The 16,055-nt window shown below is 40.1% G+C and overlaps 2 protein-coding genes across 4 annotated transcripts in view; both read left to right on the top strand.

The window, feature by feature from the left end:
* Positions 1 to 2,566: 2,566 nt before the first annotated feature.
* Positions 2,567 to 5,820, top strand: gje1 (gap junction protein epsilon 1). Its single transcript, XM_041959373.1, has 4 exons — positions 2,567 to 2,605; positions 3,324 to 3,506; positions 4,233 to 4,430; positions 5,623 to 5,820. Exons 1-4 carry the CDS (start codon positions 2,567 to 2,569, stop codon positions 5,818 to 5,820), a joined length of 618 nt encoding a protein of 205 aa, XP_041815307.1.
* Positions 5,821 to 13,150: 7,330 nt separating this feature from the next.
* Positions 13,151 to 16,055, top strand: part of vta1 (vesicle (multivesicular body) trafficking 1) — a 60,157-nt gene continuing 57,252 nt past the window's right edge. For all 3 annotated transcript variants that reach the window (XM_041958572.1, XM_041958571.1, XM_041958570.1), the window contains exon 1: positions 13,151 to 13,329. In XM_041958572.1, the coding sequence (XP_041814506.1) occupies positions 13,239 to 13,329 (91 nt within the window). In that variant the 5' untranslated portion in view covers positions 13,151 to 13,238. The remainder of the gene's footprint in view (positions 13,330 to 16,055) is intronic.

The raw sequence follows: 16,055 nt of genomic DNA, 5'->3' as shown, positions 1-16,055 counted from the left end.
TTTAGCTGCACTTTCTCCTTTTCAAACTTTTGTCTCTGTACCAGAAGGTCTTAAGATCGAGGTTGCCATCTGGAGCGTGTGATTCTGGCGCTTCAGGAAGCACAAACAGACTTAAAGGTTCACTTTTCCAGGCCGGGCGCATCTCTGCCTGGGTTGTTCTCAGTCACAGATGGCAGGGTTTCCATAGAGCGACTGATGGCTCCACGTGAACATTTCATAATGAAGTTCTTAACTTTAAAAAACCCAATCTGTAATTTTTGATCACATAAATTTGATGTTTGATCAGATACATCATTTGGGAGTCATTAGAAATCTGCCTTTTCAGAGTTTATCAGCTCACCAGATCTACTAATCTGCCAAATGTCTGGACTCACATTATTCCATGTTTGATGAGAATCATCATAAGATGAGAATTTAACAAGATTTTGCATTTTCAGATGACTTTTTGAAAACGTTTAAAAACTGAATAGAGTTAAAAATAAAAGGAAAGCATCCGAATCTCTAGTTGTGTGCTTTAGTTTGGACTGTTCAATCGACGTGTAACAAGGTAAATGATGGCTGAGCATTAAATTTACTGCACTGTGTGTGGTTTTAAATGTAAATAGGAAAAACGATTAAAGAAAATCTGCTAACATTACGTTATATTAGGTCGGTTTATAATGGCTCATCTCATTTGGATTAAAATAATAACAGATAACAAAAATAACATCGAGCAGGATGGAATGACACCAGCGGCACTCGGGGGGACTGAACGGTCGCCTCAGTCCTGGAGGCACAGCCTCCATCTCTTCATGGAGTTTGACCCTTGGGCAGACTGCAGCTCCAGATGTTGCCCAGCCGCTGTTCAGCAAAGAACACAGAGGGATGCGTAGCGTATTTTTAACGGAATTGATCGTGACCCACATCAGCGACGGACCTTGCGGATGCTTTGGCGTCTGAATACCAGCAAATGCCTGCAGCAGGTTTAATATGTGGACAGACCCCTCCACCACGGCGCCATCCCCAACATGTTCGCACGGCTATGACCTCATATCACACCTGTCAGTCATGTCGTGTTTGTGACGCCATCACTTCCCTCTGACAGCCGGAGTCCGAGCCAAGGCGCTTTTACGCACACGGTCCTCCTGTTCCGGGGCGCACAGGCGGCACGAGCCAGCACAAGTTGGCTGCCAAAGTTGCATCAAGTAAGACACAGTTAGTAAGGGTGATGCCGGAAGCTGTAGGAGGGGACTTTCAAAATAAAAGTATGAAAACTCCACCAAGGTGATCATATGAATGATGGAGAAGTCTCTCGTGTTGCCATACCAAGTGTCGAGCTCGTGGACACTTTCACAGTGTGAATGGGACTACGGCAAGTTGACACATAGTTTTAGAAATAAGTTGCTCTATAACTTAATCTGGCTGTGATTCTATGGATTCTATTTGTTTTCTCCTGTATTAATATTGGCCAATTGCATCAACACGATGTCAACACAAATAATTTATTTTCCTCTTGTTTTACTTTCATTTCTGTTGTTTCTTGGTTGTCATAGTGATCTCCTAGCCTCCCCATTGTTTAGGCTTTCCCTGTCAAACGCGTCTTTATTTTGAAACACGCGACCGGAAGTGCCCCAGGTTGATTCCGCCTGGCTTGACTCTGCTCCGTGTCCCGCAAGGTCCCGCAACTGGCATGAGTTTAGGATCCCTGAGTGGAAAAAGAGGGGGGAATGAACAACACGCCGCCAGGATTACGGTTGGTGTGTGGACTTCCATTTTATTTCACTTTGTCCAGTTTTGGTTTTTGGAATTTGAATTTTGATCGGGGTTTCTTTCTGTGTTGGTGGCTGGTCGCTCGTAGCTCGCCAAGGGACTGTATTTGGGACAACAGCAGCTCCGTCAATGCTCTTCCAGAAGTATTTGCAGTGCAGGGTGTGTTGCCATCACTCTTGTTTTTGACTTTTTATTTTCCTGATCGTGATTTAGTCATGTGCTCACGTAAACAAACTCCACAAAACCTAAAAGTAAGCTTTGTGTCAAAGTAGCTAAATTACCATGAATAATATATTTATTGCATTTAAAGTAAAGAGTTGATTAGAATTAACACATTTTAATTAACACATGTGTTTTTCAAAATAAAGCTCCAAATCTTTACAATAACAACAACAAAAAAAGGCTATTAAGTTCAGCTGAGCTCCTTTACCCAACCGGGTACATTGTATTTTTGTTGCATGTTTGCCATCTCTCTCTCTCTCTCTGCATTGTGTGTGACAGGAGGTTGTTTTTTTGCTGACATAGTTCTATAGGGATTATAATGCAGGGACCACATGCCCCCCCAGTCCATTGTTGGCCCCTCTGTCTCTGTTGTCCCTTTTCTACTGAGTGAGTCAATTGATGGAGGGATAAAAGGCAAAAAAAAATATGCATTGACATGGGCTTTCAGGGCAGAGAGAGAGAGAGAGAGGGAGAGGGGTCAGTTGGAGATTTTGTAGCCCTACTGTTGGTGGCCTTTAACTGGTGCCAGCAGCAAACCAGCCATGAGGGCCCAGAGCAGCCCTGGAATTAAACAGGGGACATCGACAGGCAAACCATGTCTTTAAACTACATCAAAAACTTCTACGAAGGATGCGTAAGTAGATCACAAAGGCCGATTGTGGCGCTTTTATTGTTACTTTCAACCAAGCCCACCTCGCTGACACTTTTTACCTTTCAGGATTTGACAGTTACAGAGGAGCGACATTGAACAATTATCCCTCCCGAGGCTTTAAATGAAAAGACATTGATCTGGTTTCATTCTCAGCTTTTTAATCCATCTCCTTTTTTGCCTCCATCTCCATGTAGCTGAGTGACATATTTGTAAGTCAAAGGGCTCTTTTCTTTGTTAGTGTGTCATTTGGGCCTTTTTTTCTGACTCAGTGTTAGTGTCAGAACAGAGCAGGTAAAGAGAAGAGATGGGAAATGTTTCCTCTGAATGGGTTTTGTTTTAGCCTTCAGAGCTCAGGGCCTCAGTGAGCCTCTGTTGCAGCTGCATTTATCTGGCTGACAAAAGCTATTTTCTCTTTGTCTGTGTGTGTGTGTGTGTGTGTATGTGTGCACATTTGTGTGTTGCATGTTTGTGCAATGAAAATGTGAATACCTGTTTGTGTGTGTGTGTGTTTGTGTCTGTGGACGATTTAAAATGCCTTTGTGTCCGTGTGTGTGTCCATGTGTGCACATCTGAGTGCTCTTGCTTGTGTGTGTCCCTGTCTGTGTGTAACCATGCCAACATTGATGTGCATGTGTGTTGCATTGTATATTTGGGTCTGTGCTTACCTGTGTGTGTGTGTGTGTGTGTGTGTGTGTTCCAGCTCAGGCCTCCTACGGTGATAGGCCAGTTCCACACCTTGTTCTTCGGCTCGGTGCGGATGTTCTTCCTGGGCGTCCTTGGCTTCGCCGTCTACGGGAATGAGGCACTGCACTTCAGCTGCGACCCTGATCGCAGAGAACTCAACCTGTACTGCTACAACCAGTTCAGACCGATAACCCCTCAGGTAGGACTTAACTCAACTAAAGGTACGATTAAATTAAACAGAGATGTATTGGTAGAACTTTTTCAGCCCGCTACTATATGCCTGAAAAAGCTGCTCCTAGTGACAAACAAAAACGATGCTGTATGTCAAAATGCCGTTCATTACTGCATCACATGTGCAACTGATATAACACAAGCTAAATTATGCTAAAATAAGATGAGAAAATAGTATAGTTAGCACAAACAAATGAGACTAATCAGCTTTTAATCACTGGCAAAATTCTACTATCCTATAGATCAGGTAAATTCTGAATATTCTCCAGTCAAACAAAAACATTTGCAGAAAACAGTCACAGGTTGTGCTCAGCATGATGGTTTTTCCATATTGGTAGAAAATGCAATTTAGGAGAGGTGAAACATCGCAGCAATCATTGAACTCGGCTGGATTCCTGCCAGCCTCAGTTACCAAAGACACAAATACCATAAACCTGCATTATCTGGATGACCAATGTGTCAAGTGATGAAAAATGAATGTACAAATATTCTTTTTCCTTACTTATTCTTGTTTTGTCTCTCCCTGCTGAACCTCTTTTCCTTTCCTTTATCCCTCCAACCCCACCACTTTCTTCCTTCACTCACCCACTCCACTGAATATTTTCTTCTTTCCTCTTTCTTCTATTATATATTTCAGAACTCCTCCATTCTGGCTATTGTCATTCATCCCTTTCCTTCTTTCTGCCCTCTCCAGGTGTTTTGGGCGTTACAGCTGGTAACAGTGCTAGTTCCTGGGGCAGTGTTCCACCTCTACGCCGCCTGTAAGAACATTGACCAGGAAGAGATCCTCGAACGACCCATCTACACCGTCTTCTACATAATCTCTGTTCTTCTACGCATTATCCTTGAAGTCATCGCCTTCTGGCTACAAAGCCACCTCTTTGGATTCCAGGTCTGTACATTTCTAATCATTTAAAATTTGATGAACTCAGTAAAGTGCATGTCCATGTCACAGTTATGCATCCAACCATTTTCAAGTTGCCTCACATGGTCATGGCCGTGGTGACAAAAGGGTACCCCTTACTGTACAACCTTTTCCAAAGCTCTTCCTGGCCAGCCAGAAGCTTCAATTCTCCAGCATGTCCCAGGTTGCCAAGGCTTCCTTTCCCAGTTCTTCATACTTGGAACACCTCTAAAGAAATGGGACAATGGGGACATCCTTACTGTCCCTGAATCACATAAACTATTCTGTTCATGTGATGGAACAGCAGCTCAATAGCAGATTTACATCGTCATGATCCTTAACATAATGAACTTAAAATGGCAAACCATTTTTAAAGAAAAATCAGCGCAGTTGTCAAGATAGCCTGGTTCCACACCAAAAGTTAGGAAGTTCTTCCTTGCCCAGTGGCCGATCTTTCTGCAAGGTTGTGCACAAATTCTATGTGAAAATTTTTGAGACACTCCACTGAGAGACATCAGAAATTATTTGAAACATGCAATCATGTAGGTTAGCAGCAGAGAACCTTTGAGCTCTGCTCCTGTCAGCAGTCAAGAAGAAGAAAAAGAAATTCAGTCAACCAAAGAGGTGTATTGAAGAGTGCTGTTGGTAGGGTCCAACATGAATCCATGCATCCACCCTGTCTGGTGTCTGATGTGGTGATATCAGGTCTGGTCTTTTATTTTATTCTGACAGCTGGATGGTGTCCCAGATGACAAAAGCTCTTAACATTTCAAGATCCTGGAACATGACGGTGACATCATTGTCCTCCAATACCCTGCACAAAACTTCATTACAAAACAAAAGAGTGCCTTTGTGCAGGAGGCACCAGAAAACATTTGCAACATGACTGTGCTGATGAAACGAATGAAGATTCTGCCTTGCCTCTTCTCTAATTGGTGGTCTGCCTTGGCTCTTCTCTAATTGGTGGTCTTGCCCAGTACATGCTAGGTACTAGCTAGCAAGTACTGGGTAAGAACCAACTCGAATATCATTTAGTAGTAAGACTGAGAAAATTAGTAAGCAGACTTGCACAGTGCCTTCCATTTAAATCAGAGAGACGTTGAAGAATTTTACAGTCAGGGCCTGGAAGTTCAGACAGTCATGAAAGTATTACCACCTCATGTTTCTCCTTTTCCCCCAGGTCCACCCACTGTACATGTGTGATGCCAGTGCTTTGGAAAAGGCCTTTAATGTGACCAAGTGTATGGTGCCCGAACACTTTGAAAAAACCATCTTCCTCAGTGCCATGTACACCTTCACTGTGATCACCATACTCCTCTGTATTGCTGAGATATTTGAGATACTCTGTCGACGGCTTGGTTATCTCAGCAACCAATGACACATACACAGAACCACACATCAAATGACTAAGGATGAAAATATATGACACTATTTCTGCCAGTTTTTATCAGGCTCCTCGTTAGCTACTGCTGGACTTTTATCAAACAGGAAGCTAACGTAAGAGCAAAACCTCACCTGTGGTCCATCGTGAGTCAGTTGCACCAAGAAACTAGAAAATGTGCGACAGTGTCATAACTGGCAAGTCTGAAATATTCTCTAGGTGTTTTTTGCCCTTAGCTATAGAGTGATCATCCCTAGTTGTATTTCAGATATCAGTGGGTCTGTACTGGCTGTGTCCACTGGTGTTGTATGGACGTGTTGGCCAGAGAATATGTACCTCTGACTCTGAATTGTTGGGGGATGGAATAGAAAGATTTCTGTTTTTCTTATTTTCCACAAGATGGCTGAAAGACAGGTATCAACTTCAGGGTGCTACTAAAACCTGTGGCCATGGTCAAGTTACAGCACAAAGTAAGCCTAGTTTGATAAGAGTTTAAGGGTCCCTAAAACACTTCTTGGAGTTGTACCCAGTTGTACCTCAGATCTGATATTCTTATGGAAAAAGACCTTGGAAGCATTAGCTGTACACATTTTTGCAGGTGTGCGCTAAATGCATCAAGATTCATCCAACAAACTTGATGCACCTCCTCTGGACTTCACTCGTAGAGTTCCAACAATGGACCTGAACAGCTCTATTTCAGGAGATTTCTAAAGTTTCAGTTTTAATCGAAAGGCATAAAGTCTTCATGTAATGTAATAACAGCAAACAATGCAAATAATTTAGCTAGTCACATGATTCTGTATCAAAGTGCAGAGAAATACTATAGTTTAGCTTGTCTTCCAGGTGCTGATCAAATATGACAGGCAGACTATAGAGCTGGTAGTGGATTATCACCAATGTCTTTCTTGAGAAACTGTGATCCAGTAACTTTACCCATGGGCAAGTGAAATGCAGGTGCCATTGCTCCTCACACTTCCATGTGTGACAGTTATCGCTTCCAATATGTGCCTGCTATTGCTTCTAGCTCGTTCTGACCTTACTGCCATCAACATGAGTACCACAACTCTGCTGTGGACCTTTGATGGTGTTGTCTGCTTTATCAAATATCTGTTTCAGTTTGGTGGGTCTTAAACAACTTGGCTTGTAGAATGGATGCCACCAATCTCATGCCCCAAAAAGGCGACAACAAATGGCTCAGTTTTCTTCCATAGATGTAAAAGCGTCTTTGAACAGTAATGCATTCTGACAAGGACGTCACTAAAAATGGTTGTACTCTTTGAAGTAAAGTTACGGAATTATTACAAAAGGGGTTCGTGTAAAAATCTAAAAAAAAAAGAAAGGAAAGAAACTTGAAAGAAATTTGTAGACTGAAGGATTACTGACAAATATTTAAATTTGGATATACAAATGTGTTGGAATGAAAATATTTTTAACAGTACTACAAGTTGCAATGTCCTTTAAGTATCTGAAAAACACAGCAACTGCCAGTAAGATGAAATACTGCACACTTTTTGAGCTCAGATTTTTAATACAATTGTACAAACAAATTGGTCCCAATATCCAAGGTGAGATGATGAGGTCTCAGCTAGTGTTAAAAAATATCACTGTGTACAGTAATTCTTAACAGACATGGACAGAATCAGCATAGAAATTTGAAGTTTATAGAATTTCAAGGCCCTTTTGGTCTCTTATATAATGTGATAACTATTATTTTTATGGATGAAAAGCAAATCTAAGCACTCATTCACTCCAGATATATTTGACTCAATGGTTGAGTGTTTGTCCATGTCTGATTCTCAACCATCTCTCCTCTACCCCCACTCTTTATTTCTCTATATCGCCTTTTCCAAGCTTGTAGTACTGAACATAATACTCTATGTAATTTCGCCTTCAGTGTTGCTGTCAGTGTATTCTGAAAATGATTACCTCTCATGTTTTGTAATGTATTTTTTTTTAATCAGACATCCATCCAACTTTTGTTATGAAGTTTTCAGCAATCTGTTTATCATCTCAGGTACAAAGTTGCATTACCAGACAAAAGTGGATCAAACCATCATTTCAAATCCTTTTAAACCTTTCGATAAGCTTTTCCAGCACTGAGGGACCACTCCAATTGATCCCAACCTTCAGTACCAAAGACTGGGTAGTCTGAAAGGCTTTAAGAGGATTTGAAACAGGTATGTGACTCCTGTGATTTGGGTTCGTCTGCGTTCTGGTATCTGTGGAGGATGGTTTTAAATTTTGCCTCTAAAAGTTCTGTCACCAAGACTTAGGCCTTGTTTACATTGAATAAAAATGTAGAACTCCACATCTGAAGTGTTCAGCTCATGTAGGAGAATGTGATGTTAATCAGTTTGATCAAATCTGGGGTCATTTGGTGGAAATATAGGCCTTATCCAAGATCGTCATCTACTATTCAGTCTTGAATAGCCATCTCCTGTAACACTGACTTTCTGTCTCATAAAATCTACTATGGGAATAATGTCAAAAATAAAAACTCAATGGGTATTAGACAGCCTTCTAAGAAAAAACCTTGGACACATGACTTGTGGCTTAAAACTTGCCTCGTTTTTCTGAATTTATCTCTAGGTCTTATAGCCTGGTCTCGACAACGTTTAAAACAGCATAATTCTGAAGCAAAATTAAGTCATCTAAATGTATTCACTACAGTTATCTGTAAGAATCTTTCACTTTGTGTTAAACTAAAATAATACCAAACCATTTTGTCAGGCTAACCATTAAGGGAACACAGAAAGTCCACAACAGAGGAAGCTAATAGCTTATTAGCTGTGTGACGTCATCGTCTTTTACCTGCTCTGCTGGAGTATGAATTGTTTCATAGTTTGCAGACCATTATGAGACAAAAGTCGATGCAAACATGTTCTTTTAGCAATCCAACTAGCGTGGAGTGCTATTGTGACTGACTAGTGCTAGCCTGTTTCCAGCTGGCTTGCAGGCTAGCAGCTAGGTTGCCAGCGACAGTAGCTTGCCAACTTTCCCTGTGAGTAACCGAGTCAATCCGCCACCAGGCCTCTAGCACCACCTACTCCATGGGGATGCATGGACTAGCTGTGTCACACGAAAGCTAGTACTTTTAACATCTCTAATCTTGCAAGAGCTAACCATTTAAAATAAACACTCAAACAGGTCAAACCTTGCTCAGGTTGGCCAATAAGGTTCAGGGGTTTCCTCTGTTTCGCTTATACTCAAAGTTTTTCCACAGGCTTAAACCTATGGGCTAGTCTTGGTAAAGAACTTCTTCAGATTTGTACATGAAGCTGTGGTCAACTGTCTTAGAATGACTGATTTAAAGTTAGTAACTTGAAAAGCAAATGGTGTATTTTGGCAAGTTTGAGTCATTAATAAGATTCTGGTGAATAACTGTTGAGATTGGAATATATTATTATTAGTCTGATGCAGAACTTAAAGATACACACCCTGATTTTTTAAATAGCACCACCAAAACCCAAACTGTTCTTTGGATGAACTCAACCGTGTTGTAAAATATCAACATCACACTGGGAGGTACTGTATATTGGGTTTTTGGTACTATTGAAAACTATTTACAAAATCAGGGACTGTATCATTAATGTCTTGATGCTTATTTTCACCACCAGTATCAGGGTCATTTGTGAAAATTCATCAGCTATGACACATCACAGTACACTACATTTAAAATTCACCTTTGATTTTTATATCTTTGATTTTTACTAATGTTGTTACAGGTTAAAGTGGAGCTACGACTCATTTCATTTTTCTTCAGCTGTCTGTGTCTGTATTGAACTCACTTTGTCCATCACCTCGCGGCTATGTCAAAGGAAAAGAGGCACATTTTATGACCAATATTGAAACAAAACTGTCTTTCTGTTTGCTTCTGTTCAGATGACCAGTTATTCTCCTGTTTGTTTTGTCTTGAGATGATTGATTAAAAATGTCCTACAATTGTCTTTGTTTCATTTTTGATTGTATTTCGTATGTTGACGTATTTACCCAAAAAATGAAGCTACAAATCAAGCAGCAGTCATTAATTGCCTTTTTATAACATCACACAAAACCATTTTGATTATGCATGATCTATTTTTAGCTATAATAGTAATGTGTGGCTTTATGGTGGAACTATCAGCCCCATTAACACTTACAGTACATTTTGATACAAAAATAATTGATCCCTTGAGGATGATTTCCAGTGACGATGATGACTCCCTGACAATTTTTGTAGTGGTTAGAATGTTAACAAATGTTAAGCATTTCGATATGTCGAACATTAAAAGCTAAATGGATGGTACCAAGCACAATATTATGGTAATTATTGCATTAAGGCATCAAAGTTCATCTTGAGTCTAAATCTGTAGAGCTAGGCCTGAAAACCTGAACCTGAGATGTCCTAAAATAACCACTGTACAGAGGATAAACCCTGGTGATGTAGGCAACAACATGGTAAATAAATTGTTCGGTGCAATGGAAGAAAATAGACACCGATTGTAATGATTTTGATCGTTTATTTACCAAAAAATGTAAACAATCACTGCCCCAAATGTGATGGTTTGCTGCTTTTCTCTGTTTTTATCAGTCTAATTGTCTGTTTTAGGGTTTTGGACTCCAGTTAGTTAAGTTAAGAAATATGAAGACATCACAGTCACTTCTGGGAAACTGAAGGTCATCTTTACCATTTTGTGGCATTTAATTGTCAATGAATCTTACAAAAAATGATCAAATAAATTAGCTGTAAGATTAAATGGGGCCATACCTGTTAATAAACTAAGAATTACTAATGGTCTCCCATCATACAGTAGAGGATTAGATAAATTGATAGAGAGAGACATTGATTCCTTGCAGGAGAAAGTCACTGGGTACATAATCCATGTCTAGCGCTTCTCAGCAGTAAACAAAGCCCAGCCCCATTTTAACTGACAGGTCTCATAAATCAAATTACATTAATTTATAAGGTGCTTTATCCAAAACAAGCTTGATAGAAGTCAAAGAAAGGACACAAAGTTAGTGTAGGTGAAAAGAAGGAGGCGCACTTCCAAACATTTGCATCATGATGCCTCTCTCTCTTTGGATCAACCCAAATGTTCACCTCTGGACTCGTGGACAGAGCGCTCACAAACTTTGGTCACACATACGATGCTCACCGTCATCATGATGTGAAATCTGCAAAGGCGCTGGACCTCAAGGGGAAAAACTAGCTATGAGATGGGACTTTAAGTGTCATTCATTTCAGTGGATATGAATGCAAGTTCTTGACCCCATGACCCAGCTCAAAGTGTGTTCCTGAATGTTTCTCGACAATGGTAATTTATGCAAGATGTGTTCAGGGTCTGCACTTTATACAACAACATGGAAATTTGGACTAATATTGTGTATAACATAAATTGGTTATTCTTTTATTATTATATATTACCGTACGATTATTCCTTTTTTGTACATAATCACATCCATATTGTAAGTCTACCACCGACATCAGATCTTAAGAAAGTCCACAGACAGTTCGTTTGAGTCCTCTTATGGAGATGATGAATGTGGATTTGGACAGCCCTTGGCACTGAAGGACCTCACAGGAACCTGTATGCCCACAAGTGTTCAAGAGCAAGGAAGCCTGGAAACAAGGAGAACTGGCCTGGTATTTTTAAAACTGAATAGAATAAATGTCCTCTAACTGTCCAACTGCCATAATCCTTGAGAGATTCTCTGTGTGCATAAAAATGTTGATCATTGAAGGCTGCCTTTAATTATTACTGTGCACTCACAGCAATACTCTGTATGAGCAGCAGCAAGCGTTTTAAGGACTTTTTTTTTGCCCTGGTTTTTCCTGTCCGACTGCATGCATACGTATTCAGCCACAGAGGAGTAGCTGCGGGCAATTTTAAAAAAAGCACTTGCACCTCCTTGTTTTCAAAAATCTAATATGATTAATTGCAAATGTTTTTAGGGGTTTTGGGGTTTTTTTTGTTGGTGGGTGTTTTTGTTATGTTTTTGAAGAACTTTTGACTTCAGTGTGTCCCCCAGCAACTCCCTTGTCTAGGATTTGGATTGATCTCAGCCAACATCAGTACATTGTCATTAGTCTGGTCAACAAATAACAGGATGAAGTCTGGTTAAATGTCTTGTACAGTATGAGCCGAAAAGTGCAAAAATGAATCACCAAGGAAGTGGGTGGGCTTGGAGGAGAGTTGTCATCTATCTATCAGCTGATGGATTCTCCTGAAATCAGGATCCAAACCCTTAACCACATACTGGTCTCCAAACTTCATGTGACTTTTGCTTCGAAGCCACAGTTCACTTGGAACAGGGCAGTGTGAACCTAAACGAACCACATGCAACAAAGATTTCCACCATGGTCTGGACCAAAGAAAACACCAGCAGACGGGCCTTTACCAGAGTCTGAAGAACTTGAAATTGTTATAGTCTGCCCTTTGCTGTGCCTCTCAGGCCACAGGTTCATCCAACCACAAGCTACGTTGTCAGTTTTACCACTAGCAAGAGACTCTCTTAACTGTAACAGGCGATCGCTCTGCTCCAAGGCCACCCACTGTCTGAGAAATGATGCAATTTTGTTCAATATGTAGCGCTTTTTGTGATTTGCCTTGTTCAGTTTGTCTTCATTTTGTATATTGTGAATATGTTTTGGCTCGTATGTCTGTCTGCAGACTCAATTGGAGGGGTCATGGTCTTAACCTGATCTCAAACCTGAATATTCTGAGTGCAACTATTAAACAGACCTAGTCTTTTGTCATCCAAAGTCTACTTCTGTCGGCCTCCAAGTGTTCTTTATCTGATCAAAATTCAGTTACCGTCTTCAGGTGTGTGTTTATGGTTAGTTATTTGTCAAGACTGGCTTAACAAGTATTTTTTTTATATATATATATATATAAGGGAATTTCTCCATTGTGAGATCAGTAAACAAAAATATAACTTTTCATTAACATCTTAGACTTTGGTTTCATATTCGGACAGCTCTTGGCAGTCCATGCCTTTGTGTGTAGTTTATGTTGCACTGGAATAATAAAAGCAGATGTACTTTGAAAATATGATCTTTGTCCATCTTGTTGCCTTCAAAATTCAAAATTATCTCCTTATCCTGTATGTTTATTTGAGAATATTTCTGCTAATAAAATGCTCAATATCATTCCTATTCCAAATGGCAAAAACTTTTTTTTAATATCAGATGTCACAAGAATGTTGAATATCCAGTCGAAACTTCTCCAGTACATGTTTTATTGGACAAAGAAAACTTCACTGTCATGAACCAGGAGGGGCACCTGAACAGCTGGTGACGTCATCTGTCCCGCGTGGGCAGCCGCTCCTATTGGATATACACGCGGAAGTGAGGGAAACACTTGCTAACAACAACAGGGAACCTGTTCTCACTGTCAGTGTTGTGTTTTTGTCTCCTGGGGGATTTTTAAACAGAAATGGCTTTACCGGCCCAGTTCAAACCCATCCAGCACCACCTGCGGACCGCGCAGGAACACGAGAAACGGGACCCGGTCGTGGCTTACTACTGTAAGTTTATGTGCTGGCTAATGTTAGCCGTGTCTGCTATTAGCATCCAAGCTTTGTTTACCTGAGCCGACAGATGAGAGTGTGTTAGCTTAGCCTCTAACTTCTGTTTAAACTGAGGGTTTATTCATAAACTGGTGACAGACAATGACTGTTAAAAATCATTAACGAGCCGCCGAGCTGTGGGTTTAAATCATTATGTACTCTGACGTTAGCTAACCAGAAGTTTGCCAATGTTAGCTTTGATAGTTCAAACTTCATTAGCCGGCTAACGTTTCCGTAACGCCACAACAACTGTAACGTTAATTGTTTCAGAGTTTCCCAAACAGTTTCATTACCGAGGCAGACATTTAGCAGCCTGTCTGGGACTCATACATCGTGGTTTTATATGGCTTCACTCGCCCTGTTTTTATCTAGCTGAATCTCAAGTTAATCGTACTTGCTGCCTGCCGTAGAGGTCTACAGTTAGTGGACGGTCCCGACTGGTTGCGGAGGTAAAGTCCTCGTCCAGCTTGTTTCATGCTGGCATTGTGTTTGGTGCGTTAGATACAGTGACAGACAGTCATGAGTCTCCACAGTCAGGCGGGGCTGATTCAGCTCGAAAGAATGGGCTCCACCCCACTGCCCTGCAAGATCAGTTCATCAACTCTGCCACATTATCAGTCAAATGAGTGTGTAACTTGCTTGTAGTTTGTAATAGTCTAGTAATTGTACTGATTTAAATCTGATATTCTATTGATGCTAGAAGTGAAATTCTGTAGTTTTTCCACTTACTGTTACTTCTGTGACACCACATAGTGCTGTTACCATCCCTTACATCCCCGTTATGAGATTCAGTATTGATAAAACAATCCTAACTTGAAGAAAAAACATGTTTTCCTACAAAAGGCTTTCTTTCATTTAACAAAAAAAATTCAAGAAAAGCTCTCGTGATACTCATTGTTTTCTTTTTTGTTCTTATTATGTTGCCCGAATTGATTCTGCTAATAAGTATTGTCTGTGAAGCAAAAGCCTGGTCTAACTTATACCTCTGCTTCATAAAGCTCCACTAATGACATGTTCATTCAGTTTAGTTATTTTGCCCAGTCCAACATTCACCAACCTGCTGCCCCAAACACTCACAGAGCACCAAGTCTGGAGTAATTAAAAAATATTAGCATTAGTTTAAAACTACAACTACAGCATTTTAGGAAATTGCTGAACCTTTTAAAAAAATCAAACTATATGTTTGATTCATTCCATCTTCATTAGAAATGTAGGGAGCTGTATAAGACCAGTGCCTGATTCAAGTGAACTACCTCATCTTACGTACATGCCACCTATGCTAATATCATAAAAATGTAATACACTTTCATGAAATATAATCATATCTTTGAGAGTGAGCAAATGTGCTATTTGACACAACAAATGCCATATATTTAAAAAGTGTGACTATTATTTAGCCTATTTTGTAACTAAACTAAATTGGTCATGAGATGGGATGTATTATCATTACAATTCTTATTGCTAAAGCCTAGTCTCAAAATATTGACAATTCTTTGTTCAGCTTTGTTGTGACTATAATTGACAAGATTGAACAATGATATGTAGCTTTAGCCCATGCATGCTACACACACTGAAATCAGATAATAAAATCAGAAATGGCATTTATCATTTACAGCTATATTACCTAGCACTAGTTATTTTTCCATTTGCCTATGATGCTCAAGTGGAACAACAATTAACAGCTAAACATAAGAGCACCCTAGCATTTTCTCGTGTATCAAGTAGCCCAAAGCATGAAGTAGGGTAAGCTACCTGAGATTACTTTTGATTGATAATATAGAGTGCACAGGCTTTAATACAGCAGGGGTCTGCATCTGACCTAGTTGAGCTATGACATGAGGCGCTGCTTGAGGCAGGATGCACATGAAGAGGAAAAGCAGAAAAGAAAGACAAAGAAACCTGTCAGATCAAAACCATGTGTCCAACATGCTGACAAAGATATGTGCCCGTTTCTTCTGACAGCAGAGGGAAAGCTTTTCATCCTGGAAAAGTAAGAATTATTTACTTGATAAGTGTGTTGCATTTTGATTTTCAGCTATAATAAGTCCATAATTTGGCATTTTACCAAGTGACTTTTTCTTTTGTTGTTATTAGGCAAGACTAGAAAACAGGTGTAAAATGAACTGTTCTTACAACTGATCATAAAGTTGTTTTTTGTTGGACAGGATCAGGTTGAATTGTTAATGGCACATATCTAGATGTTGTAGTTTTTTCATAGTTAGACTCACTGATTTGAGAAATACTGCTGTTAAAGATACTGAGTACATTTGGCTGACAAGGTGTTGAAATTTGAAAACAACTAGCTTCTGCTCCATTCAGCTCACAGTACTTGCTCACTCAAAATTGTTCACATATTTAGCATTCAAGGTCTTGCTCAAGAATACAATTCAATGTACAACACAATCAATCTCAACTATTCTCAGCTGCTGCTAGCAACAACAGCTGCAGCAGAGCTGCTCTCCTGTACCGTTTCACTCAGTCATTATTTGGGTGCACCAGTGACTCTCAATTCTGATGTCGAAGTAGGAAAAGACGCAGAGTCATTAACATCCGACTTAAAGAGCAGCAGTGTACAAAACATTCATGTACCAACTTCTGATGTTTTGCACACTGTGATGGTACAAAAAAGTAACTGAACACATGCTAACACATTTGTAATAATACTAATAGCCATGGGTGAGGAA

This window comes from Chelmon rostratus, chromosome 18, assembly GCF_017976325.1.
Source record: "Chelmon rostratus isolate fCheRos1 chromosome 18, fCheRos1.pri, whole genome shotgun sequence".
Classification (NCBI taxonomy): domain Eukaryota; kingdom Metazoa; phylum Chordata; class Actinopteri; order Chaetodontiformes; family Chaetodontidae; genus Chelmon; species Chelmon rostratus.
Note: the sequence above shows the minus strand (reverse complement) of the source record. Positions and strands in the feature narration are given on the sequence as shown.